The sequence below is a fragment of the Bicyclus anynana genome, chromosome 17, assembly GCF_947172395.1.
Source record: "Bicyclus anynana chromosome 17, ilBicAnyn1.1, whole genome shotgun sequence".
In the NCBI taxonomy this organism is placed as follows: Eukaryota; Metazoa; Arthropoda; class Insecta; order Lepidoptera; family Nymphalidae; genus Bicyclus; species Bicyclus anynana.
Genome location: NC_069099.1, coordinates 14,863,113 through 14,889,786, shown reverse-complemented (window position 1 = coordinate 14,889,786; position 26,674 = coordinate 14,863,113). Strand labels below are relative to the sequence as shown.

The 26,674-nt window shown below is 38.5% G+C and overlaps 1 protein-coding gene across 1 annotated transcript in view; it reads right to left on the bottom strand.

The window, feature by feature from the left end:
* Window positions 1-23,016, bottom strand: part of LOC112049435 (organic cation transporter protein) — a 28,544-nt gene extending 5,528 nt beyond the window's left edge. The window contains exons 1-5 of the mRNA XM_024087310.2: window positions 22,763-23,016; window positions 9,511-9,684; window positions 5,481-5,700; window positions 4,182-4,437; window positions 2,683-3,303 (exon numbers count right to left, since the gene is read on the bottom strand). Of these exons, the coding sequence (XP_023943078.1) occupies window positions 2,683-3,303; window positions 4,182-4,437; window positions 5,481-5,700; window positions 9,511-9,671 (1,258 nt within the window). The 5' untranslated portion in view covers window positions 9,672-9,684; window positions 22,763-23,016. The remainder of the gene's footprint in view (window positions 1-2,682; window positions 3,304-4,181; window positions 4,438-5,480; window positions 5,701-9,510; window positions 9,685-22,762) is intronic.
* Between the last annotated feature and the right edge of the window lie 3,658 nt (window positions 23,017-26,674).

Sequence of the window (26,674 nt, the reverse complement as noted above, 5' to 3'; positions counted from 1 at the left end):
CCTTTCTTGATGAGTACTGTTTACTAACAAAGAAATTAGAAATGAAGGTAGAAAACACATGTTATTTCATAACTTATTTATTTTAAATTATGTTTGTTTATAAAATGTTATAAAAAATATATTAACCATATCATATATATATATTTATCATATCATATATATATTATTGTTCTAAGCTATGTTAATTAATTTAACATTAAGTTTATTATTATTAAAAAGACTAGCGATTTATACCCTCATCTTTAATTTGTTTGTTGGTATACAGTACTCATCAAGATAGTTGAGGACTCTGCGCTCGAAATTCTACATGGTAAATTTTAACGACCGTTGTGTTTGGATATCTATGCAAGAGGCCTATGTCCAGCAGTGGACGACCATCCATGATCAGCTGTTGATGGTGATGATGATTCTCAAGGAAACGGGATCTATATTTGCATTGAAATTAATATCAAATGTTACCATTAATAAAAGTATTACAAAAATAAAATTATGGTAAAATCAAAATCCTCAGATAATGTTATCAGGTTTGGTGTCACTAAAAATAGAGATAAAAACCATGCCGTCTGAGAATGATCGGATATGTATCACACACGTGTAGTATCATTTCACAAGAACAAAACTGGGTCAGACGACGCTTTAGTCACAATACACTAGTAATCAGAGATCCGTTTGATAAAAAACCATTGGTTCCATATAGCACAACCGATTTTTTTCACTTTTTGTCTATTACCATAGCAATGTGGCTTTGAGTAAACGCAGAAGCTCTGCCAGAGTCAAGCCTAATGGCTAGAAGAATGTAGTAACAGAAAGGTTCTTTAAGGGTGTTCCCTGTAAGTGAGAATTGAAGTTTTAATTTGGAGATTTTGAACCGACAAAGATAGCGTAATAATCAAAGATCCGTTCGATAAAAACAATTTTTAATTTTTTGCATGTGGTTTACCACAGTGATATCGCTTTGAGAAAGCGCAAAAGCTCTGTCAGAGTCAAGTCTAATGGCTTGATAAATGTAACAGAAAGAGTCTTTATGGGTTTCCTCTGTGAGCGAGCATTGAAGTTCTATTTTGGAGACTTTAGACTGACGGGGATAACGTAGTCAGCCTAATAAAACAATGCCAATTACCAAAACCTGTGGCAATTATTGTAAAGTTATGAGAAGTTCACAACGCTTTCTTAAATCAGTAGTATATTGTAGTGGGGTTCCCTTTACAGACAGGAGAAAGAAAGGGTCGTGAGTCAATAATCTTCAGTAAAACCACCGTCTCATCATTTAGACAAAGTTTAACGGAAGAGTAAAACTACCTGCCATCGCTTCAATATCGTTTGAGATAGTGTTTGAGATGAAGTTTGTTCAGCTTTTTTGTTACTTTATAAGGCCTCTTTCTTACAGTGCATTGCATTAAATACATGTCATATATTTCATTCAACACATGACGGGGCATTAGATATAGACCTCTATACAGCACTGTATATTATACATAGAAAGCTTACTTTAATATATTCCGTTCCTTAGTAGAAAAGGAATAAATTGCTTATTACACAACCTTCAATACATTGCTTCAAAATCATTGAAATTCTTAGCCATTTCTAACAGAAATCTTCTTAAAAAATGTGTACGGAACCAAGCTAATTACAGTATTATTCTAAAAATAGATTGTAGTCATCAAATTGGCGAGTATTCGTAACGAGATCGTGTCACAACAGGTAGCAGTAATACGTGGAATGAAAACGCTTGCATTAAAAAAAAATATGTAAACAAGATAAAGTTCGAACGCCCAGACTGCTACTGATTAAATTCTTGTAAAATCTTATTAAATCGGTACTTTGATAGACTATTAATCTACTTTGACTTCCTCGAAAGTAGGTAGTAAGGTAAGGGCGGCAGATATAAAGACGAATCGCAGCAGCATTGCCTTTGTAGCATTTGTCTAAATTTTCAAAGGTGTCAAACTTTTGGTTGTCGAACATAGAAAAAGCATGGTTGCAGGATACACTATGTGCGAGTACAATCTGTACTTAGTCTAGAATACTCGGTAATTATTACTTATTTTCCCCATAGACCATTTGTATTAAAATATTAATATAGAACAAATTAAATTCGAAAGATATAATGGTTTTAAGTCTTTGGCAAGATCAAGGAAATAGGCGTAGACAGAGTAATTTATTGGGAACGTTGTTTCAATATTTTAATGAATCATAATTACGTATCAATTAAATTCCGAATCATGTATGAAACTCAATGACATTGTGAAACTTGATTTAGCTTATAGAAGATATATAGAAGTAGAAGATCTGAATTAGAAACGACTTTTGCCCATCACGAAATGTGTGTAAAAAGTCAAAAAAATCCTGAGCAAACTATAACTTTATCGATAGTCAGCTCCAGATGGAATTTTTGGGCAACACCTACCCACAATACCATTGCTAAAATTTGTATAAAATACTTATCATCCATTAAACAGATGGGTGGAGTAAGTTTCTAATTTAAATCTTTTAATAATTATATTTATAAGTTAGGCTCGTATTAATCACTGCTGAGCTTGAGTCTAGTCTCAGAATGAGAAGGGTTTGGTCAAATGTCCACTAGATTGGCAAACTTCACACACACAGATCATTAAGAAAGCTCTCTGGTATGCAGGTTTCCTCACGAAATATTGATATTTTATGTAATCCTAATGTACTTACATCTTGGTAAAAAGGCGAACAGCAAACTGGTAAGCGCACATGTAGTGTAAGTCACAATCATCGTCCTCTTCCTACCGTATTTGTCCAACACGATCACCACCACGATATACGCTGGTATCTCCACTAACACAACCAACATGAAACTCACATACTTGTTCGAACTCAACGACACTGAGTTAATCGACATTCCGTAGTAAACTAGAGAGCACGTCAACCATAGAAACGAACATATCAACAACCTCTTCCATATAATACTCGAGCGTATTGCTTTCGAGAACTGAGATTTCTTATCCTCGGGTTGGTTTATTGGTTTCAACAGTGGATCACTCAAGGCATCTAAATCTAACATCCGAGGATCTAAATTGTTGATTTTGGCAGCCTTTTTCAGTGTGGATATAGCTTCGTCCTTTCTGCCTTTGCTTAGCAGCCATCTTGCACTTTCGTTCATGAACCACACGTATATACCAACAATGATGGCTGGGCTGTATAGGATGAGGATGTAGGTCCGCCAGTTGTCCACGAACCAAGCGAGGACGGCGATGAGGACGACGCCAACGACGAAGGTCATGTTGCACATCGCTGAGACGATGACCCGCTGTTTCAAGCCGACCAGTTCTACCGCTGGAAACAAAAGAGATGATTAGTACTTGTGAAAGGAAAAGCATAACCCTATTACTGTGATTTAAATGTGAAATATGCTTGGATGCTTGTTACTGATTAAACTCGAAATTTATAAGTTAGCTAGCTAGGCTTAACAGTAAAGACACCGGACTCGTCGGCTTCCGTGGCGCAGTAGTATGCGCGGTGGATTTACAAGTAGGAGGTCCTGGGTTTGATCCCCGGCTGGGCCGATTGAGGTTTTCTTAATAGGTCCAGTCTGGCTGGTGGGAGGCTTCGGCCGTGGCTACCTATCGACAAAGACGTACCGCCAAGGCGCCAAGCGTAAAATATCGTGTAGAAAACCGAAAGGAGTGTGGATTTTCATCCTCCTCCCAGTAACAAGTTAGCCCGCTTCCAACTCAGATTGCATCATCACTTATCATCAGGTGAGATTGTAGTCAAGGGCTTACTTGTAAAGAATAAAAAAAACTCGCCATCGAGAGGTTCTGGATCGATCCTCGTTAATTATTGAACCCACTCTTAATTTTGTCTTTTCCGAATAATTCGAAGGTTTAGTCTTTGTTAACAACAACAACGATTTTGGACTCACTTGCCCACATATACTTTATAATCTACATTCTTAGGGTAGGCTTGAAGCAATTTGATATTGGACGTAAGAATAAGAGAAATGGCTTTTACGCGGATCTAAAACAATCATGACCTTTTTTTTTATTGTTTACAAGTTAGCCCTTGACTACAATCTCACCTGATGGTAAATGATGATGTAGTCTTAGATGGAAGTTTGCTACTAGCCTTTGTTAGTAGCAGCATAATGCAAAGTAACCAATAGAGGACTCCTTTAATTACGATAAATATTAAATACAAAAACAGATACTCACCAAAGACATACGCAGATGGATATAAACCTCCACCAAACGCAGCTTCCAGGAAATGCAACACCAGATACGTGATGTAATCCGGCGAGAACGCTCTGGATATGCCAAAGACGAAGCTGGCAGTGGCGGCGATGCCAACAGCCACTCTTCTGCCATATCTGTCTGACACCGCGCCAGTCATAAGCATCGCTGCGAACATTCCCGAGTTATGCACGGTCCCTACCAATGCGCGCTTCCATTCTTGGCACCCTAGATTGAACTAGATAAAAACATGTTTTATACAGCATTTGTTAGGTTATTCTGGTATGTTGTGAAAGCTCTGAAAAGTTGATAATATTTAAAAGTGCTAAAATATCACACAATCAGTTCCTCATTTGCGCTACAACTGCTGAAGAGATTTGTCTGAAATTTAGAATGGAAATAGTTTTTACTCTGGATTAAAACATAGGCTTCCTTTCATCCCGGAAAATTTCATGGTTTCCGCGGTATTTCTGAAAAACTGAATTCCACACAGACGAACGCTAGTAAGGTATATTTTAACACTTTTTAAACATTAATGTATGCAGTGGTTTCTTGTTTTTACTTTAAACATGACCAATATTTCGCTTTCCTTTCCAACTGAGTGGAAATCCTCTGTATTTAAATCTTATCAAATCAAGTTTGTTTATTTCAAGTAGGCTTGGTTTAGTTTACAAGTACTTATGAAACTTCAAGTTATTTGTAGGCTACAACCGGTTTAGGCTGGTTCGGCAAGGCTGGTTCTGCAAGCTTCAAGAAAATCAACAGTGCCGGCAACAACCGACGTTTGATGAGTTCCTAGAACTTTCGGATTTTCATTAATATTGGAAATATTGACTTGAGAAACTAATCAGGATTTACATGAAATCTCATTGTGTAATTAGGACCCAATTACTACTATAATAGAGCTTACATCCATTCATTCACATAACCTAAAAAGTATGGTTAAATCACAGGCACATATCCAAGTATGAAATCCACATCAGTACATTAGGATGGAGGATTCTGAGAGGAAACTCGAGCTCAGCAGTGAGCCGAATATGGGTTGATAATGATGATGATAATGAATGATGACATTAGAATGATGAAAGGCAATTCAAATTGGCTCATTTGAAGCAGACTAAACACAACTTTCGAAACGTCATCTCTCTCTCAGTTAAAACTTTTGGCGTTCCTACTACGTAACATAGAATTTTTGGTGACTTGGTCAGGAAAAGGAAATATTAGTCATGTCCAAACCAGCGGAAATTAAACTCTCCTCTCTTACTCATTTTTGCTTCCTACCTCTTTAACCAAAGACTGTCCTTCTTCATAGACGAAACTGTCGCAAGGTATGGTTTTGTTGGTGAATTCGTCCGGCAGACATTGTTCAACGATTGTCCTGTTGTTTATAGGGGCATATCTCTCGCAGGATTCTGGGAGATTCTTCTCCGCGTTTGTGGGCACTGCATACTTCAGCCATGATGTGTCGTTGAATCTTTCTTCGCACCCGTGGACTTTGCATCTGCGGAAAAAAGTAGTGTTGTAGAAACAGATGAAACATCTATCACTCTAAGGGCCGATTTGCGAATTAAGTTACTATTTGTCTGACAATTATCAGAATGTGTTCACAACCTTGAATCTAAATATTTTGATGAAGCAAAAGCACCACTTGGTTAGAGGTATTAGCAACTAGGGTCTATACAACTAGGGTCCTATTCTGGCAAGTTGTAAAGTACAAATATTTCATTGGCTTCAAATCCCGAGGTCCGTGGCTGTAAATTATGAAGTCTTATGAAGATTCAGTTCTGTGTCGGGCTATGAAATATTGAGCTTTCCAAGAAATTTTCACACAAATTCTCGGTTTTAGTTAATGGTATCGTGTCGCCCTCATGCAGGAGCATGTTACGCCGTCGGTCCCGATCATTATCATTAATATCTGATTGTGATCATCACAATATCAAACGTTATCACCCTAAGCTTACATCGGAGCAGGATGTCAGGTTCATAAGCCTTATAAGGAGAAAGGCCGGAAGCCTTACCACAAGCACTTAAATCCGTAGCGATTCCATCTATACTAATATAATAAAGCTGAAGAGTTTGTTTGTTTGTTTGTTTGTTTGATTGATTGAACGCGCTATTCTCAGGAACTACTGGTCCGATTTGAAAAATTCTTTCTGTGGTAGATAGCCCATTTATCGAGGAAGGCTATAGGCTATATATTATCCTCATACTCCTATTGGAACGGGAACCACGCGGGTAAAACCGCGCGGCGTCAGCAAGTACCTAATATTTCGACATTTTGTAACGACATTTTGTTGATTGTTTCATATAGCGATTTTGGACGTAATCGACCGTTTTTTAATTGAGATAACATTACTTACGCCTTAAACAAGATGGACAGACATCATCTATTACATGTTTTATATAGCATTTGAAAGGTTATTCTGGAAGTATGTTGTGAAAGCTCTGTAAAGTTGATAACATTCAAAAGTGCTAAAATAACACACTAATACTATAAAGGCGAAAGGTTGTGTGTATGTTTGTATGTTTGTTTCTCTGCGTTGCGGCTACTGAAGCGATTTGGCTGAAATTTGGAATGGAAATGGATTTACTCTGGATTAATACATAAGGTTGTGGTAAGCCCCCTAGCTTTGTGCGGATGTTTAAAATTTGCTGATAATGATTTATGCATTTGTTATCTATTGAAAACAATTTAACATAGACTTTTCATAGCAAACTAGGTATAAGCCGAAAATCGCATCTGAATGATTCACAATCCAAATGCAACGTGGACAAATTATGCAGATCAGTAGGCATCATGAAGCGTAATCTACAGCTTGCAAGCATATTTGCCATCAATTAAATTTCGCTAATTAATATGCGAAGAGTCCACGATCGAATTAGTACACAGAGGTTAGACATTTATTAAAGCGCTTGTCTACTTGCAACCGGGTATATGACTCGTCACTATAAACGAAATAGAAAATATCGTTGGTCAATCTATACTAATATTATAAAGCTACAAAAGAGTTTGTATGTTTGTAAGTTTGTGAGGTTTTACAGGGTAATTACTAAAACCACTGAAATTATTTAAAAAATCTTTTAGCCACCTTATTTGCGAGTGTCATGAGCTAGGCATATTTAACGCCGTATTGGGCAACGGGAGCTACGCGAGTGAAACTATGGGGTATCTGTTAGTAATGAATAAGTTGAATCATAATCACTTTAAAGTCATAGGCTCTTGCACTACTAATAAGCAATGCATACTGAATATCAAATATACAATAAGCATAATATAGATTACAATATTACAGTATTAATAATCATGAAATCTGTAACTTCTGAGACAACAGCTCTGTGTCGTATCTAGAGGGGGGTTGTGAGTAAATGTCACAATGAATAAAACTTAATTTTGTTCAGCATCATTCAACGAGTTAGCTAGGAAAGACGAATCTCCAAGTGATCAAGCCTTCGCAAGCGTTCTAGCAAGCGTAGAAATTAGTTAAGCATTTAATAGAATATAAAATTTTCTCAAATTAGCCTGATGCTATCGTAGACTGTATCGTTGTTAAAAATTCTTTAGCGACTGTTTCTACGTTATATCATATGGAAACATGAAATCGCTTGGAGGTATCTCATTATTATACACCATTAGGTTGGTAACTAGTTATGGTCGAAGTCTACCACTATACGAGATCTGATTCAATAAAAAGAAAACTAAAATAACAAGTTTATTTTAAAATAATATTAAAACTACGTGCCTGTCTTTATTAACTGCCAAAAGCTATTACGTCATCAACCCATATTCGGCTGACTGCTGAGCTCGAGTCTTCTCAGAATGAGAGGGGTTAGGCCAGTAGTCCACCACGCTGGCCCAATGCGGATTGGCAGTCTTCACACACGCACAGAATTAAGAAAATTCTCTGGATTCCCGACCGATTGAGACACGTGATATTCAATTCCTTAAAATGCACACAACTGAAAAGTTGGAGGTGCATGCCCCGGACCGGATTCGAACCCACACCCTCCGCAATCGGAGGCAGAGGTCATATCCACTGGGCTATCACGGCTCTAAAAGCTATTATATTAACTAATTAAATTATAATAAATAATAATAAATTTATAACTAATTTAAATTATATCTAAAGATTCGTACGAATCGATGTTCATTGATAAGATGTCCAGAATACTTAATTTAACTTAAGTTAGAAATCTAACCCCAGAACTACTAAAGCAATTAGCCTTGCCAAACAATCCCCCTGAAGTAGTATCTAGCTACGTCCCACGTAATAGTTGCCGTTACTGTAAGTTAAGGCACGATATCTGCGTATCGATTTCCGAACATGCATCTAGATAACCTTTATAGGCTTCATGTTGATAGTGTTATCGGCGCTACGCGTGAGATTACGTTTATTACAGCGATTACTACTGTCCAATATTGATCTCCTCTACCTCTATGGTCAAATGGTTAGCGTATGGTCTATTTGATCCAATTTCTAACAGTATAGTAAACAATTAAAGTTATTTAAACAAATAATACCTATTGTTCACAATGTAATAATATGACTATCGTCGTTATCAACCCATATTCGGCTCGAGTCTTCTCTCAGAATGAGAGGAGTTAGGCCAATAGTCCACCACGCTGGCCTATACGGATTGGCAGACTTCACACACGCAGAGAGTTTAGAAAATTCTCTGGTATGCAGGTTTCCTCGCGATGTTTTCTTTCACCGTTTGAAACACGTGATATTTAACTTCTTAAAATGCACACAACTGAAGAGTTGGAGGTGCATGCCCCGGACCGTATTCGAACCCACACCCTCCGAATCGGAGGCAGAGGTCATATCCACTGGGCTATCACGGCTCTACTAATACTATATACTAGTATAATAAGTAAGTACTAATACAATATAGGTACTAGTACTAGCTGACGCCGCGCGATTTCACGCGTGGTTCCCGTCCCCGTAGGAATACGGGAATAAAATATAACCTATAGCCTTCCTCGATAAATGGGCTATCTAACAGTGAAATATTTTTTCAAATCGGACCAGTAGTTCCTGAGATTAGCGCGTTCAAGCAAACAAACTCTTCAGCTTTATAATATTAGTATAGATAATAGTAAATAAACACAAAATTATATATGTATGCGCTCTGTGGAGTATTTAAATTCGGAACACTTTGCGGCCAATTTGTTGGCAGGTAACATAAAATATCGTTGATGGAAAGATGAATATGTCTTAGCGCTTAGCGATGGTTCGTTTTATTCCATACTAACAAAGTCAACAATGAACGAGTAAATCCTTTTGTACAACAAACAACAAAGCATCAGTACCTGTATATCTGTTCCTGGGCTTCAAAAATGAATCCGCATTCGAAGAAACTGGTCAAAAGTACTGGGAACAGTAGCAAGACGAAATTGAATAGATTGTAGCGTCCGTACGGTCCCAGACTCTCGAGCACGGAGTCTAGATTGATTTCTTTCTTCTGTTCCATCCTTTAGCGGTATCTGTAAAAGGATTGAATTTTTGAGCTCAGTTTGATTTACTTACGTTCGTTTCATGTAGGATGGTGCGGGTGACAGTTCTTTTCATTCTTGAAAATTTGCAGACTGTCACCGTATCCATGCTATCTGAAAAACACTTTAGTAAAAGTTGCACATACTATTAAATTTTTTAGCTTGGATTATATAAATAAACTAGCGGACGCCCGCGACTTCGTTCGCGTTAAACTCGATATAAACTTTCAACTACCCCTACCCAACTCTACCCCTACCCTATCCCTAACCTACCCCCTACCCCTACCCTACCCTACTGTAGTGTTGTAATGTCTGGCATACTATATTCTTTGGTTATTACTAAGTGAGGGTGAGTAAATAAATCAGTTAGCATCCGACCGCTGTGTTTCATTGACGTACATTACACTGTCGTCGAGTCGGGATTTTTAATTATTTAGATCACGCGTGCTTAAAGTTCTTAATTAAAATGCCTTACGGTAAAATTGAACCGTTTGATCTTTATTCCGGGAAGTGGTCATTGTATGTTCGTCGAGTGGAACAGTTTATATTTCTTAATGACATTCAAAGTACACACAAAGTAGCCACGTTGATTACGTTAGTGGGTGATCGTACATACAATTTAATGTGTGATTTGTGCGCGCCGACTAAACCGGAGGAAAAGACGTTCGACGAATTGGTGAAAATCGTGAAGAATCATCTGGAACCTCAACGTTCAATTTACGTGGAGCGAGAAATATTTCGACAACGAAAACAAAATGTTGGGGAGTCCATACTCGAATTTTTACAAAATTTGAAACATTTGGCGACCGACTGTAATTTTGGACAAAATCTTGAAGAGAACCTGTGTGAGCAGTTTTTAACTGGGTTGCGAAATTCGGAGATTAAAGCCAGATTATTAATGGAGAAGAATTTAACATATAAGAAGGCGGTGGAGCTAGCTCTCGGTTTAGAAGCCGCGGAGAAGCATGTAGACAGAGTCAGCGGCCGCAACAGTATGGGCGGTGCTTATTCTGGAGACTTCGGCGGTAACGCAGGCGCGAGCGGCGTCGGCGGTGGAGCCGGTGCGCCCGGCGCGCCCGGCACGAGCGGCGCGCCCGGCGCACTACCTTTTCCTGATTTTTCTTTGCTATAAACCTCACGGAGCCTGAGACCTTTCCAACGAATGCAAAACCGTGGAAATCGGTTCGTGCGTTCTGGAGTTATAGCGTCAGGAAGGGAAACCCGACTTATTTTTATATAGTAGAAGAATAAGTCATTTTCATCAACATAATATTATTATATCCTATTTTAACGGATTAATTTTCAATAATGACCGGAACCGGGTGCGGTAGGGAAGAGGTAAGGCAGGGGTAGGATAGGAGTAGGGTAGGGGTAGGTAAGAAGTGCACATAAGTGAAAGAGAAACTTTTTTTTTATTCTTTACAAGTTAGCCCTTGATTACAATCTCACCTGATGGTAAGTGATGATGCAACCTAAGACGGGCTAACTTGTTAGGAGGAGTATGAAAATCCACACCTCTTTCATCCACACACAGCCAAAGCCTCACACCAGCCAACTTAACCGAGTCTGAGGTTAGGCCTTAGTCCACCACGCTGGCCCAATGCGGATTGGCAGACTTCACATACGCAGAGAATTAAGAAAATACTCAAGTATGCAGGATATCTCACGATGTTTAACCTTAATCGTTTGAGACACGTGATATTTAATTTCTTGAAATGCACATAACTGAAAAGTTTGAGGTGCTTGCACTCCGTATCGAAGGCAGAGGTCATATCCACTGGGCAATCTTATCTCACTATAATTCTAAACTAGAATATGTCTTTAAAGCAGAAGAAATCTGAGCAGATTGCTTCTGTGAATCTTTATCATTGAATTCGTAATGTAAACTCGATACTAGACTGTAGGTCGACTAGTTACTTCAAGATAAGTAGGTTGTAACACGAGTAGGTCCAGCTTGGTGGTAGATGATTGTTTGGGCTGTAATGTGATCGAGTGACATATGTCACCAGTGGTCGAATGTTCGCGGTTGGGTTATGGGCATTGATTTGTTACGGATAGATATCCAATCACCGAATACGAAAATTCAAACACAAGAAACAAGATGTATAAAAGAAATGTATGAAACCTAAACTAATATTATAAGTGATGTGTCTGTATTTGATACGTTTTCACGCCTAAAGCGGTTTTAAATTTCTTTTGCAAACAGTCAGCGAGCGACACAGTCTGAATTTTAAATATATAAATGATATAATTATTAAATTACATTTTGCTTACTCAAGTTGCATGAGCAATTAATACTCGTACATACATTGATTTATTTTGCTATTCTATGCAAAATCGCAAATGCAGTGACGACCCAGTAGTTATGACGTCTGCCTCCGATTCCGGGGGGTGTGGGTTCAAATCCGGTCCGGGGTATGCACCTCCAACTTTTCAGTTGTGTGCATTTTAAGAAATTAAATATCACGTGTCTCAAACGGTGAAGGAAAAACATCGTGAGGAAATCTGCATACCAGAGAATTTTCTTAATTATCTGCGTGTGTGAAGTCTGCCAATCCGCATTTTACCATTGTGATGGACTATTGCTCTAACCCCTCTCGTTCTGAGAGGAGACTCGTACTCAGCAGTGAGCCGAATATGGGTTGATAATGATGATGATGATGATGATGCAAAATCGGCTGCAGTAGCTCTAACCGATTGGTTTAAAGACGTGGAAGAATATACGCTAGCCGGGTGCATATAACCCGTAGTAAGAAATCTACGTCTGGGTGAAATTCGGGTAGCTCCCATTTATGGTAGGCGTCCACAGATCCGGATCGTACGCAACGGACGCATCGCATCGAATGGAGTTTAATATACTTTGTATAAAAAGTCATAGAAGTGCGTCCACTGATCTGCATGATACAGATCGCACGCGGATTTTATCTACCGTCAAATTTAAACAATCGTTTTCGTCCGATACGTACGATGTGTATAAGTGGACGCCTACGTTTGAACGCCAGCCTAAATTGGTTTGCGTCGACCTTTTCGCTTTTATTTGTTTGGGGTAATTGCGCTTCTATGGTTTTCAACTCTATGGTACATCACAATGGCTATATACGATGCGGTCGAATGTGTTGATACACCGTTGTTATTGAGGTATTACCTTGAATGATCGATGTGGGCATGATGTGGGTAATAAAGTATGGCCATAAAACAGGTTATTACTTAACCGACTTTAACAAAAGGAGGAGATTTACAATTTGATGCGTATTAATGTTTGTTACCTCATAACTTTGACATTTATTTGGAATTATTTAATCTCATCATTATTTTTTTTATTATCAGCCTCTTTTTATTCTTTACAAGTTAGCCCTTGATTACAATCTCACCTGATGGTAAGTGATGACGCGATTTAAGATGAAAGCTGGCTAACTTGTTAGGAGGAGGATGAAAATCACACCCCTTTCAATTCGTGAAATTGAATCACGTACCTACCGGAACACTTAAACGCTTGGCGGTATGTCTTTGCCGATATAGTAACTAGCCACGGCCGAAGCCTCCCACCATAATGACCGGGACAGACGGCTTAAAGTGCTTTCCGAGGCACGAGCGAGTAACATCAACAATTTTCCTGAAAATTTATTAGATAAAAGAAGTAGTACATTATTTATTTTAGTTACAATTAAAAATAGCCATCGATTAGCTCTGTTCTCGTTAACCCGCCCACGTTCCACGTGAAAGGTCAATTGAACAGTTAACCGCACTAATTAAGACACTAGTTAACCCTTTAATCTTAATTGCTACATCCGACGGCTCTGTAGAAAATGCAATTTCCACTGTGATCTTTATCTCGTATTTTATCTAGAAAAATCTACTTGTAAAGATTTACTCTAATAGTTTGGATTAAAACCTTAGTTATTAGGTTTTGATCCAAGAGGCCCTTTCTTTTCTTTTAGAAAGTTTTCCTAAAAACTTACCTAATAGATGATATACTATCTATTCTACCGTACTAGAAAGCTCAGTGTTGGTCAACCCGCTACAATATGTACTGACGACATAAAGCGAATCGCAGGGATTCGCTGGATGCAGGCGGCCCAGGATCGTGATGTTTGAAAGTCGGCAGATAGTGATGATGAATCATGACAATCATCATCATCACCATATGTAGGTACATAGGCCTCTTGCAAGAGCTCTCATCATTTGGAGCCGCATGCATCCAGCGTTTCCCTATTACACGATTGACTCCAACGTCCATCAGCTCTTCGAAGTTTGTTTAGCTCGCTCCATCGCCCGCTAAATGACTGTGAGAGGTCCGATCAAGTCTCTGATTCATAACAGATAGATCACTAGCAACACGCTCTGTTCCAAATTTCGATGGATATCTTAATATAAATGCGAAAGATCATTCATCAAGATATTTCGAAAAGTTAAAATTTGCCAGGGATGTAGTTCATAGGTAGTAGACATCCACTAACAACGGATTTTGTGAGAGGGCCGGATTAAGGAGGTTTAAGGGTGGGCGAAGTCGTGGGCGTCCGCTAGTTTCATAATGTAGATAATCAAGATAAGATTACAGAAATAAAACACAAAACAGTTGTACAACACGTAAGTTAATCTTTAGGCGTAATTTGCAAGATACACGTGTCTCACGTCTGTGTCTAATCGCTGATGTGTTTATCTTTACGTAAGAGATAATTTGTCGTATTTAATAGATAACATCAAATCGTCAGATGGACATGATTGATAGATGTGTGTACATTAGATACGCGTTAGATGACGTATGGCTACTTAATGTTTAATAATTGTTTAATGGCGTGCATAAGGTTTTCAACTAGGGTATGCACTATAAGTAAAAATTTAAAAATACCTTGTTTAACTAACTATCTATTCGGTGGTCCAATATAGGTTTGTATTGAGTCCTTAGAGTAGGCAGTGCATTTTAGCATCTATGAAGTGCACGCCACTGTTCATAGGTCCTGTGGAAAGCTGGTTCGGCTACGGACATTGAGGTACAGAGTTCGAATCTCTGATCAGGCCAACAAAAAATACGTTATAGAGATTTTTATTACAAGAAAAATCTTATAGCAGCCAGGAGTTGGGAAGTTTGCGGTGTTAGTATACCCCCGTGCCTCGCAGAGCACGTAAAGCCTAATCTCTCACCGTTCGTGTCGGTCTCCCATCGAACGATGAGAGTGGGGAAATAGAGAGTGCACCTGTGCTTTCGCACACGCTCTAAATTATCTCCTGTGTATATGGTTAATCTCAACATGAGATTAACCACATACAATCTCATGTTGAGATTAATCATATACGTTATCAACCCATATTTGGCTCACTGCTGAGCTCGAGTCTCCTCTCAGAATGAGAGGCGCTAGGTCTATAGTCTACCACGCTGGCCCAATGCGGATTGGCAGACTTCACACACGCAGAGAATTAAGAAAATTCTCTGGTATGCAGGTTTCCTCACGATGTTTTCCTTCACCGTTTGAGACACGTGATATTTAATTTCTTAAAATGCACACAATCGAAAAGTTAGAGGTGCATGCCCCGGACCGGATGCGAACCCACACCCTCCGGAATCGGAGGCAGAGGTCATATCCACTGGGCTATCACGGCTCCTAACTTGATTATACATTTGTTATATTAACATAATGTTGAAATTAATTTGTATGTCAGGAAGTTATAACATGGTTTCAGTGTTTGCTCGTGCAATTAGCATACACGTACCAATAGTTTGTGGACCATTCGCTAAGCAAACATGTTCGTGTGACGCACAAATAATGACTGTTTATATTCGGTTAACATTGATAAGGATTGTGAATAGGTATTGGATTATTATAAACTACTAGCGGACGCCCGCGACGTCGTATACTACGTTGTAATTTTTCCTGAATTTTCTTTGCTATAAACCTCACGGTGCCCGAGACCTTTACAATGAAAGCAAAACCGTGGAAATCGGTTCGTGCGTTCTGGAGTTATAGCGTCAGGAAGGAAAACCTGACTTATTATATATAGTAGACTAGCGGACGCCCGCGACTTCGTCCGCGTGAAACTCGATGTAAACTTTCAACTACCTTACCCTACCCTACCCCACCCTACCCCTACCCTACGTTTCCTGAATTTTCTTTGCTATAAACCACGTGGAGCCTTTCCAACGAATGCAACACCGTGGAAATCGGTTCGTGCGTTCTGGAGTTATAGCGTCAGGAAGGAAAACCCGACTAGGAAGTTTCACTCGCGTAGGGTCGCATTGGGCCAGCGTGGTGGACTAAGGCTTAACTTCTTTCATTCTGAGAGGAGATTCGTGCTCAACAGTGAGCCGAACATGGGTTGTTAATGATGATGATGATGATAGATTAATTTTACCAACGTTGTGCTATCGCATTACAATAGAACAGTCAACCAGTTGGTTTACCGCTAACCATGTTTTTACTACATCACCATTTAAAGACCATTGACAAACTACGGGTTTTAATTTAATTCCTTTGAAGTATAAATTCCAAAAAACTGCAAAATAGTATTGTTGATTTATGAATAACGGATAAGTGATCGAAGATATCGCTGTATAAATCCGATATCGTAAACAAGTAGCTATAAACATTTCGCTCCGTGAATGTGGGTCGCATAGCTAATCGCCGCCGCGTGATAAACCCACCGTGTTAGATAAGGCGCAGACGGGCCGGACAGACCGGTCTAAGCGCAGTGTACACTATTGTGTACAGTGGTATATAGGGTGACAGGTATCGAAAAATGCCAGGGCTCGAAGGGCCATTGCGCGTGAGTAGAATCTAATCTATATTTTGGCAAGTTCCTTGATGACACTCCCATGATATGTAGGCGACGGGGCACCAACTTCCGGCCCGCGCGGACCATCGGGAGTGTCACGAACGAATTTGCCAAGCTATAAATATAAAAAAGCAAAAGTTCGGGCGAAAGGTTCTCATTACGTAATCTCGAAAATCGCTTGACGTATACAGATGAAATTTGGCAGGGAGGTAGTTAGTTTACAGTTAGTAGAAGTCCGCTAAGAACAGATTATGCGAGAGGGCCAGAATAAGGAGGTTTAAGGGTGGAAAAAGTCGCGGTCGCCCGCTAGTCTAACATAAGAAGAAGTAAACTAGCATCATAAATACAACGTGATGATTATTGTAGGGCCCCATACAATAAATGTCTCTGATATCCACTAACTGCATTTTGTTTGCACGAAATCTTGCTTCGTCATCATCGATCGAGAGACTATGGGGCAAGAACAAGATAAAAATACCTCTGAAAAAAAATCTGTAATTCTGTAATCTGCTATTATAAACCAACGCCACAGCGTGGCATCGTGCTGAGGTGGATACCTTTTTTACGAATCACGTGTCCACGACCAGATTTTTGTATATTCGGTTTGTTTATTTTACTACTTGTGTGTTAAAAATATTTTAATTGTTTTGTTTTTTGTATCAAATAGGTTTCGAAACTTCTGGACCGATGAAAACAAAAAACATGTGCATCTCGGGACGCTCGATAGAAGTGATAACTTAAAATAATTGCTTTAATTAATTGAATCTAATTAATAAGTGTGTGAGGTGTGAGTGAGTCAAGGAGTTCAATGATTTCTCACTTCAGTGTTTTCTCACTTTGAAAATCAAAGTATTTTACGAATGAGAACTATGTCTAGCCGCGAATAGTAGAATGTGGCTCGTGTGCGCCAAACTTTAAACATCTATAGGTTAGGTATTCAATGCAATCGGAATAAACAATGCATATTCATTTATATTGGTCACAGAGTAGTTAAACCGGGCAGGTAAACTGACTGTTTTGTTTTCAAAACTTTGGCGTCTGTCTGTCGCGACGTATATCTACTGCTGTACATCACGCTGACGCTACTGGCATCAACTTTATTTTTAATCTTTACAGACCTCAATAGCTCACCGGTAAGATCGGTCAGATTCATCAGAGATTAATTCGATCCCCGCCCCGTTAGTCTATTGTCGTACCCACTCCTAGCACAGTCTTTCCCGAATAGTTGGAGGACAATGGGAATATTGGTCATATTCAAAAGATATGGCAAAAGTTAACCCTTGACTACAATCACACCTGATGGTAAGGGATGATGCTATCTAAGATCTTTAAGGTTGACTTGTTAGGAAGAGGATGAAAATTCACACCCCTTTCGGTTTCTACACGACATCGAACTGGAATGCTAAATCGCTTGGCGGTACGTCTTTGGCGGTAGGGTGCTAACTAGCCACCCTGGGTTCGATCCCCGGCGGGGATGATAGATTTTCTTAATTGGTCCAGGTCTAGCTGGTGGTAGGCTTGTTACCACCAGCCTTTAAACGGATTTAGCGTTCCAGTATGATGCTGCGTACAAGCCTCAGAAATTTGGGGAGAATAAACTTTTACCTCTACTAAGTAAGCCTGCTTTCATTGTAACTTCACAACACATCGCAACATCAAGTGGGATAGCAGTCAAGGGCTAACTTGTCATAGCATAAAAGAAAAATTAAAACATGATGAAACTATAAGGTTCCTTGTGGACTATGAAATCCTAAAAATACCCTGTAAAACACGCCAAAAAGTACCACCTGACCTCCGCAACCAGTAAAGGATGAACCTGTACATGATATTCATTGCCAAACTAATTATAACAGCCACATAAATGTGTGAGAGGTTATGTACACAGCTGTTACTGGCCACACAGGTCTAAATGAATACAATCAATTGGTCACGACTCCACGCGTAGATTGCAGGCGATTTGAATTATAAAGTTACTTCTGCGTATTACTTTAGAATGTCTGAGTGACTAGCGAACACAGAAAAGGTCTTATTAAGTGCCTTTGATAGCCAGACCCTTTTTCTGTGGTCCTAGCATGGGGCCAAGTAAAGAGAAGGACTATAAAAACTTGCTACCTTCCAAACACTCATTATTTTAGATCTAGATCTAGACGCCCAAAAAATGTCATATACAATCCTGACGATGACATAACGAACGACAATCCTTACCAGGCAACAAAAACACAAGCTACATGGCGTCTTCGCCGGTGAAGATGTGGACCCCGATATCGAACGTCACCCGGACGTCGGCTTTTTAAGTGTCGGCGTTTAAATCACGATTTTGGGAGCGCCCGGACTGATACACTTAGGCCAAAACACCCTTCCCGAACGGCCCTCTAAGCCAAGGTCCGAGTCTCAGAAAAGACGCCCTTAGAGAGTCGTTTCGCTCAGCTACTCTGCTTCTGCCTTCGGGCCCTATCAGGCCATGCTTCTGCGCTCACCCTAACCCTCCTGTGACGCCGTTGAGGTCTCATTAGAGAGACTACGTCACTTACACAAACAGAGAGAAAAAGTCAACCTGAGATTTTAACCAGCAGTATTCATTTATTAAATAAGTTACTAAATAGAATTGCTCTTAAATAAATTAGGTACATTATAATTTGTCTATTAAATATATAAATCCAAATAAATAAATTTACATAGCTGGCAATTAGAAAGCTGTTAAAGAAAGCTCTGTATTCAGAATCATCAATAAATCAATTATCAACGGAAACTTAAGCAATGAACTCTTATCTAGAGCTTAAACAAAGTTGTAGCAATAATTTATGTATTAATAAACATCGCTCCAGCGTTTATTAATTTTATAATAAGCTCTTTATTCTAATTATTGAATGGGCTTCAGTGTTATACAATTTTATCATGATAAATGTTATTAAGTAGCTTTTAAGTGGAATGGAGTGGGTTGGCATTTAAGTTCTTGAAACTCTGTTAAATTTAATTTTAAAACGGTTCAAGAGGCGTTCTTTATTATATTTTAATTATGTTCTTTATTATTATAAAACATTATCGATCATTACAACAAAACCATTATTAATAATTACAACATAGAACATTATTGCACAAAATCACTAACACGACTAGCGGCGTGACGGTGTTCACGCTGCTAGTCGTGTTAGTGCATACCTGAGAATTTTTCTAATTCTCATTTCAATTCTCTCATTCTGAGAAGAAACCCGTGCTCAACAGTGAGCCGAATATGGGTTGTTAATGATGATGATGATGAATGAATCCTCAGGGCAGTGTATTTTTGCATCTATTATGTGAACGCCACTATAAAATTGTGTCCGTGGCCGGAATAATCAGAAAGGTCGGATGTTAGAAAAAGTACAATGCTCATGTCTGGCTCATTATCACAATTGTCAAGTCTTGATAAATCACGAGAACAATGTGCTGGCGGAGATAATAAACCACATGCTAAATGCTTGTCTTGTGTATTTTTAACAGATAATGCAGTTTTTTAACCGACTGTCAAAGGCAGGTTATGTTTTCCGAGCGAATGAGAGGTTGGAAACTGCATGAAAGAATGTTTTTTTTTTAATTTAAGGGTTTTCCCCGAGGACTACGCAAATGTCTGCTAGTCTTTATTTACTAACTAGCGGACGTTTGCGACGTGGAATAGTTTTCAAATCCCGCGGGAACCCCTTTTCTGGAATGAAAAGTAGCCTATATCTTAATCCAGAGTTAAATCTATTACCATTCCTAATTTCAGCCAAATAGCTTTAGTAGCCGCAGCGTAAAGGAGGAAAAAACATACACACACACAAACTTTCGCATTATAATATTAGTATCTATACTAATATTATAATGCGAAAGCTGAAGAGTTTGTTTGTTTGTTTGAAAAAGCAAGAAAGAAATATGCGTTTAGTCTGTGAGGGGCAATCTTCTGGATTAACCAACCGATTTAGAATAGATATTCTTTTACCAATGGATAACCACGTTATTTTTGAGTGGCATAGGCTATATTTAAACCCCATATTCTCACGGGAACAAAGTGGGTGGAATTGGACATCTGGTAGTATACTATAATATGAATGGCGTGGTTTTAAAAGAAGGTATGCAGTACGCACTATACGTTAAAGTTGGGAGATTCCTTGTCCAACAATATATTCTTTGGTCCAATATAGGTTTGTATTGAGTCCTTAGGGTAGGCATTTTGCATCTATGAAGTGCACGCCACTGATAATAATATGAAGACACAGGGCTATAGTTTAAAAACTTAACTAAACAATGGCCGTCAGATAACACGACAGAGTATTTAATGCCATTGTAGTCCCAAGTTTGCGAACGGTGCATTGTTAACTAACAATTGAGCGCGCTTTCGGGTTATTTCCGTAGGTATGCGGTTGTCGAACCCACGGAGCGAGTGATTGAATGAATGGAACGATGGACTGTATGGAATGGAGACTGTCGAACCCACGGAGCGAGTGATTGAATGGGATGGAACGATGGACTGTTTGGAATGGAAACTGTCATATTTTACTGAAGTGTTTTCTGTTATTAACCCCACAAAACGAGGGGTGATAATTCTAACGTATAACGGTTGGGATATTGTCTCAAACGGTGAAGGAAAACATCGTGGGACACCTGCATACCTGAGAAATTTCTTAATTGTCTGCGTGTGTGAAGTCTGCCAATCCGAATTGGGACAGTGTGGTGGACTATTAGCGTTTCACATTCTGAGAAGAGACTCATGCTCAATAGTGAGCTGAATATGGGTTATTGATGATGATGATGGTAAGGAAGCATGGCTTTTTGCACCGAATAATGACAGCAGTTGCGGCGTGGCGATTATGACATCATAGAAACTACTCATTTAATTATTGTCATTAAACAATATTTTATACTATAATCTGGCAAGTTTGTTGATGACACTCCCATGATATGCGGGCGACGGGGGAAAGACTGCGCGGGTGTGAAATCGTGCGTGCGGGGATGTGAGGTGCATCAATCGTGGGTTTTTCATTCATCGCTACACGCCCCCCGGCACGCGCGGACCATCGGGAGTGTTACGAACGAAGTTGCCAAGCTATAATAACAACACCTACACGGACAACAACAACGTGTAAAATGTTTCGGATAAGCGTCAAAGTGTCACTCATGATCTAGCTCGATGCAGAAAACCTATTTAAAAACATCAATCAGCAAAAGTTTTGAGAAATATTAAGCAACATGATAGCTACCGTTTGCTGCAACCATAAATGATGGGATGATTAAAAGAGGAGTAGGAAGATGGAAGTTGCTATCTATGACTACGAAACACATGGAAGTAGACTGGACTGGTAGGTAAAGACAGTCGGAAGGAGAAGTTCAAGACGTTGACTATAGACCTTCAATTTTAATGGCATTAAAAGAAGAATTTTAACGTGTATTAGAACAACAAACGAAGGGAACAAAGAGGTGCAAAGATTTTTGTATGCGAATTTTTTCATTCATTTTAATTCATTCACCATGGAAGAGATCGTAAATCTATTCAAAGAATCAAAAATAAATTCTACGGGACAGATCGCAAATCACTATTCAAAGAATCGAAAATAAATAATTATGTTCGTTCAGTTTTTTTCAATAAAGAAATAACATACGGGATTAAATGGGTACCTATGACAATTGATTATTACAGATTACATTGATTGATTAAAATAATTTAAATTCTTTAATCGACTTCAAAAACTCTTTTTTTTTCAAGTTGTGAAGTGATTTTAAAATTTTCTTTTTTAGGGTACCTTAAAGGATTTCTTTCTATTATCTGAAGGTGATTATAATTTGAAATTTGTTCGTCATTATTTCATTTTTTTGTTTTAATTTTCATTTCATGTTAATTTAAATAACAGCGAGCTAATTTATTTAATTATAATACAATTGTAATTTGTAGCTTTGTGATAAAATAATCGAAATGCATTTTTGTTTAGAAATGAAAACCAAACAGATAAAATATGTAAATAAGACTTGAATTATTAATGTTATTTTTAAAATTTTTGTGAACTTGTATGATACCTACGTACCTCAACTTACGTAGATTATTCCAAGGACAGTTTTGGTGTAAGGCTTAATTTACATACTTAAATATGTACCTAATTAAAACGATAATCGGTAATACAGTCCGTGCGTAACCATATTTTTAATGAGTGCAATCTAATTAATGACAGTTAACGCATGCGCAGAAGTCTAACATCTGTTTCATTTTCTCAACGTTTTCAATGAAACTTAATTTTCTTTAACAATTTTCTAACACAAACACTCATAATTTATTAAAGTAAAATGTACTCACGTGGAAAAAGTTCGAGAAATTCACGTTAAAAATAAAAAAGTATAAATTAACTATCTTTATTTGTTTAGTTTTTTTATCACACTTGATTTTCAATACACTCACAGTCTGTCTTCAAAAAAAAAACAACTATATTGGTTATGGTAGGATTTTTAAAAATCGAATTTTAGAAATCGAACGCAGCCGGCCGGTATGCAATCGCGTGTGTCACGGACCGTTCGTTTCGGCTCACTCATTGGTCGGGGCGAAAAGACGCCACACCGTCCTACACTACCACGAACTATATTCACACCACGCGCTTACGCCGGCATCGCTCGCATACCACATTCAATCATTTCACACACATCCATTGCGGGTTTCTTCCAACTTACTATCAATTTTTTCTTACATTGTACGTAATGTATGTCAATATTTTTTTTTCAATAAGTTAGCAGTTTTAAGTAAGTAGTTAAGTATCATGCGAGTGCGACTTAATGCACATGTTCCCATCATTCTTTATCGAATCGATTTATAATAATACCATTGATACTTTGGTTCATGGTGATATTTTGGTCATGAGTGAGTGCATAGAAGCACATAGGGACATCGAGTGCACACGTGTGGACTTGTCACTTGTCAATAGTTTCTAAAGGGTGAGATTATATAGTTGACATTACAGTCTGTCAGTCAGTTATTATTGTGCATTATGAAACATTTGCTTAGAGTTAACATCACAGAGTATTTAGTTGGTAGTTATTACATTTCGTTAAGCTGATTATCCCGATCATTATCATTAAAATCATTGTAATAATTAATGATATTTTATACTTAAGATGGGACACTAGCGCATCAAAACTGAGGCGGACAAATGTGGAAATTTTACTTAATTTCTTTTAGTAACAACGAACGTTATTTAAACAAATAATACCTAAATAACCATGTGATGCGCTCTGTGGTGTAGCTAAATTCGGATCACTTTTTGCGGTGACTTTGTAGGGACGTAACCAATCTATAGTATTAAATTATCATTGGTAATAATCGTAAATAGGCAAAACAACACCAAGCATTAACCCACATCGGAACAGCATGGTGGGAATAAGCTTCATATTACGTCTCCTATCCTTTAACAAGGTGAACCTGGCATTGTAAGAGGGCCGTTAAAATAATGATAATAACGTTAAATCATAATGGTGAGTAGCTAACTCAAATCCATTCAGCCAGTTCCTTAAATCGAGTAAAGTATTCTAAAAATAAACTCATACCCATAGACTTATAAAATAGGCAGACGGTATTTTGCTGTCAAACAACTGAAGCACCTTAATGGCATGGCGGCGAGTATATGTACCTATGTGTGAGTATGAAGTGTGAAGTCTTCATAATTTGTGTCGTTGGCATCCGTGGTGCCGTGGTATGCGCGATGGACTTACAAAACGGAGATCCTGGGTTTGATCCCCGGCAGGGCCGAATGAGGGTTTCTTATTTTTGTCCAGGTGTTACTGGTGGGAGGCTATGGCCGTGACTAGTAATCACCCTACTAGCAAAGAAATATCGCCAACAAATGCCATCGTACGATGTCGTGTAGAAACCGAAAGGGGTGTGGATTTTCATTCTACTCCTACCAAGCTAGGCCGCTTCCATCTTAGATTGCATCATCAGTTACCATCAGGTGAGATTGTAGTCAAGGGCTAATTTGTAAAGAATAAAAAAAAATACATTGTACGTACTTATATGGTAAACTGTTAGAATTAGGGTGCGTCACTTTTTAGTACAGGAGACGGTGTCTGGACTTTTTATTACGTCTTTGGTCATATAGACCATGACCCAGTTGAAACGAAGTTTATATACTGAACGCGTTGCCTAATATCGCATAATAATGAGACAGACTTGATCATGTTCACGAACGCTTGGCAAAGACAGAACAGTTTAAAATCATTAAAGACAGAACAGTCTATTCTACTACTGAAAAACCCACAATACAGACCAGACTACACTAGGGTTGCCATAATTTCTTCAGAAATATATTTTATACTATTTTTCAGACTAATCTAAATATAGTAGGTATACTCAGTGCTGGATCAAGAAAACTTAGGGGAACTTAATATAAACAAAAAATAATACTAATATGTATCAACCAATGTTTTTTTTATTTTGTTTATTGGTCATATTTAAAAAATATGTGGCAAATATTCTTTTTTTTATAAAAAAAATGTCAAATATCAAACGAGCGGATTTTGAAATTGCTATAACATTTGTGGAAGGGAAAACATCTTGAAGAAACCTGCATACGTGAGAATTTTCTTGATTCTCTGCGTGTGTGAAGTCTGCCAATTCGCATTGGGCCAGCGTGGTGGACTATCGGCTTAACCCCTCTTATTCTGAGAGACTCGAGCTCTGCAGTGAGCCGAATATGGGTTGAAAATGATGATGAACATGGCTAAAGCGAAAATAATGTGTAACGCTCATGTATCGCTCGACCCAGTTATAGTTGAGAACGCTGCACTCGAATTTCGAAATTGTGGACAAATACATATACTTACCTAGGACATATGATCCAGTTAGGTAGGTCCAATTTCGAGAAAGAGGTGAACCGTCGAATACACTTCGGCTGGGCTGCATTCGGGAAACTTCGCGACATCTTTTCGTCCGAAATACCTCAGTGCCTGAAGACAAACGTCTTCGAACAGTGCGTGTTGCCAGTGATGACCTATGGTTCAGAGTCACACAGCGGGCGATAGAACGAGCTATGTTAGAAGTTTCTGCGTGATCGAATCAAAAATGAGGAGATCCGCAGAAGAATCAAAGTCACCGACATAGCTCAACGAGTTGCGAAGCTGAAGGCAAAAGTGCTGGAATGGCGACCCCGCACTAGTAAGTGCAGTGTTGGCCGACCCCCCACCAGGTGGACTGACGACATCAAGCGAGTCGCAGGGATTCGCTGGATACAGGTGGCTTAGTATCGTGATGTTTGGAAGTCCCTACAAAAGGCCTATGTCCATCGGCTGATATGATGATGATGATGTTCTCTGAAACCCAAATACCCAGTTAAATAAACTCCAGTGCACCATTCATGTTGCACTATTGCAGTGGGAATGCACATGTATGCATGACCCCCGCTAAGATACCGCGCGGTACAATGTAGTAGCGTGTGATACCTACCGTTCTAAATATAGCTCAGCCTCCGCAGCGGTCTACCGTTAGCGCGGGTTGCCGACACAAACAAACTGTTATTGATGTTAAGCGCATTTTTGTCCGACTTCGAAGGAGGAGGTTATTATCGAATTGCCCGTCTATGGACATATCCCAAAAACAATAGGGATGATGACAGTTTTTTTAAATTGTACATAAATTAAGAGTATACCAATAGTAAAGCAATTTCGTAAAAGTAACAGGGTATCTGCGATTATTACTTTCGGAGCTACAGGGGTTTAAAGGGTCAGATTTGCGGCGCTGTTTCGGATCCTTGAAAAACGCCCCATAGACATTCCATAATGAACGTTAGATTTGTATGGGCGGTAAAAGAAAATTACTATATCTTTGTTATTTGTGCGTTTATGTTTATAGTTCATTTATTAAAAAATGTCACATTTAATGTAAGGAAGCTAAAACTGTATGAATTTTCATCTAATTACGATAAAATATTTTTAGTAGATTTTGAAATTTTATAATCTTATTTATTTTGCAAATATCCAGTCAATCTTTGCTTTTTATGTATAAATTAGTTAACATTGACCTTATTTACCCGAATGTATCATAAAAATCAATATATATTTAAATCAATATATATTTTTAGTCACCATCATCATCATTACAAAGGCTTAATATTAGTCTCTTCACATTGATACTACCTTAATGACGTTAATTGTAGATGAGAATCTCCTCAACATTTTTTGTCAAATCCAAATCAATCAATCCAAAAACCGATATACACAAGTTAAG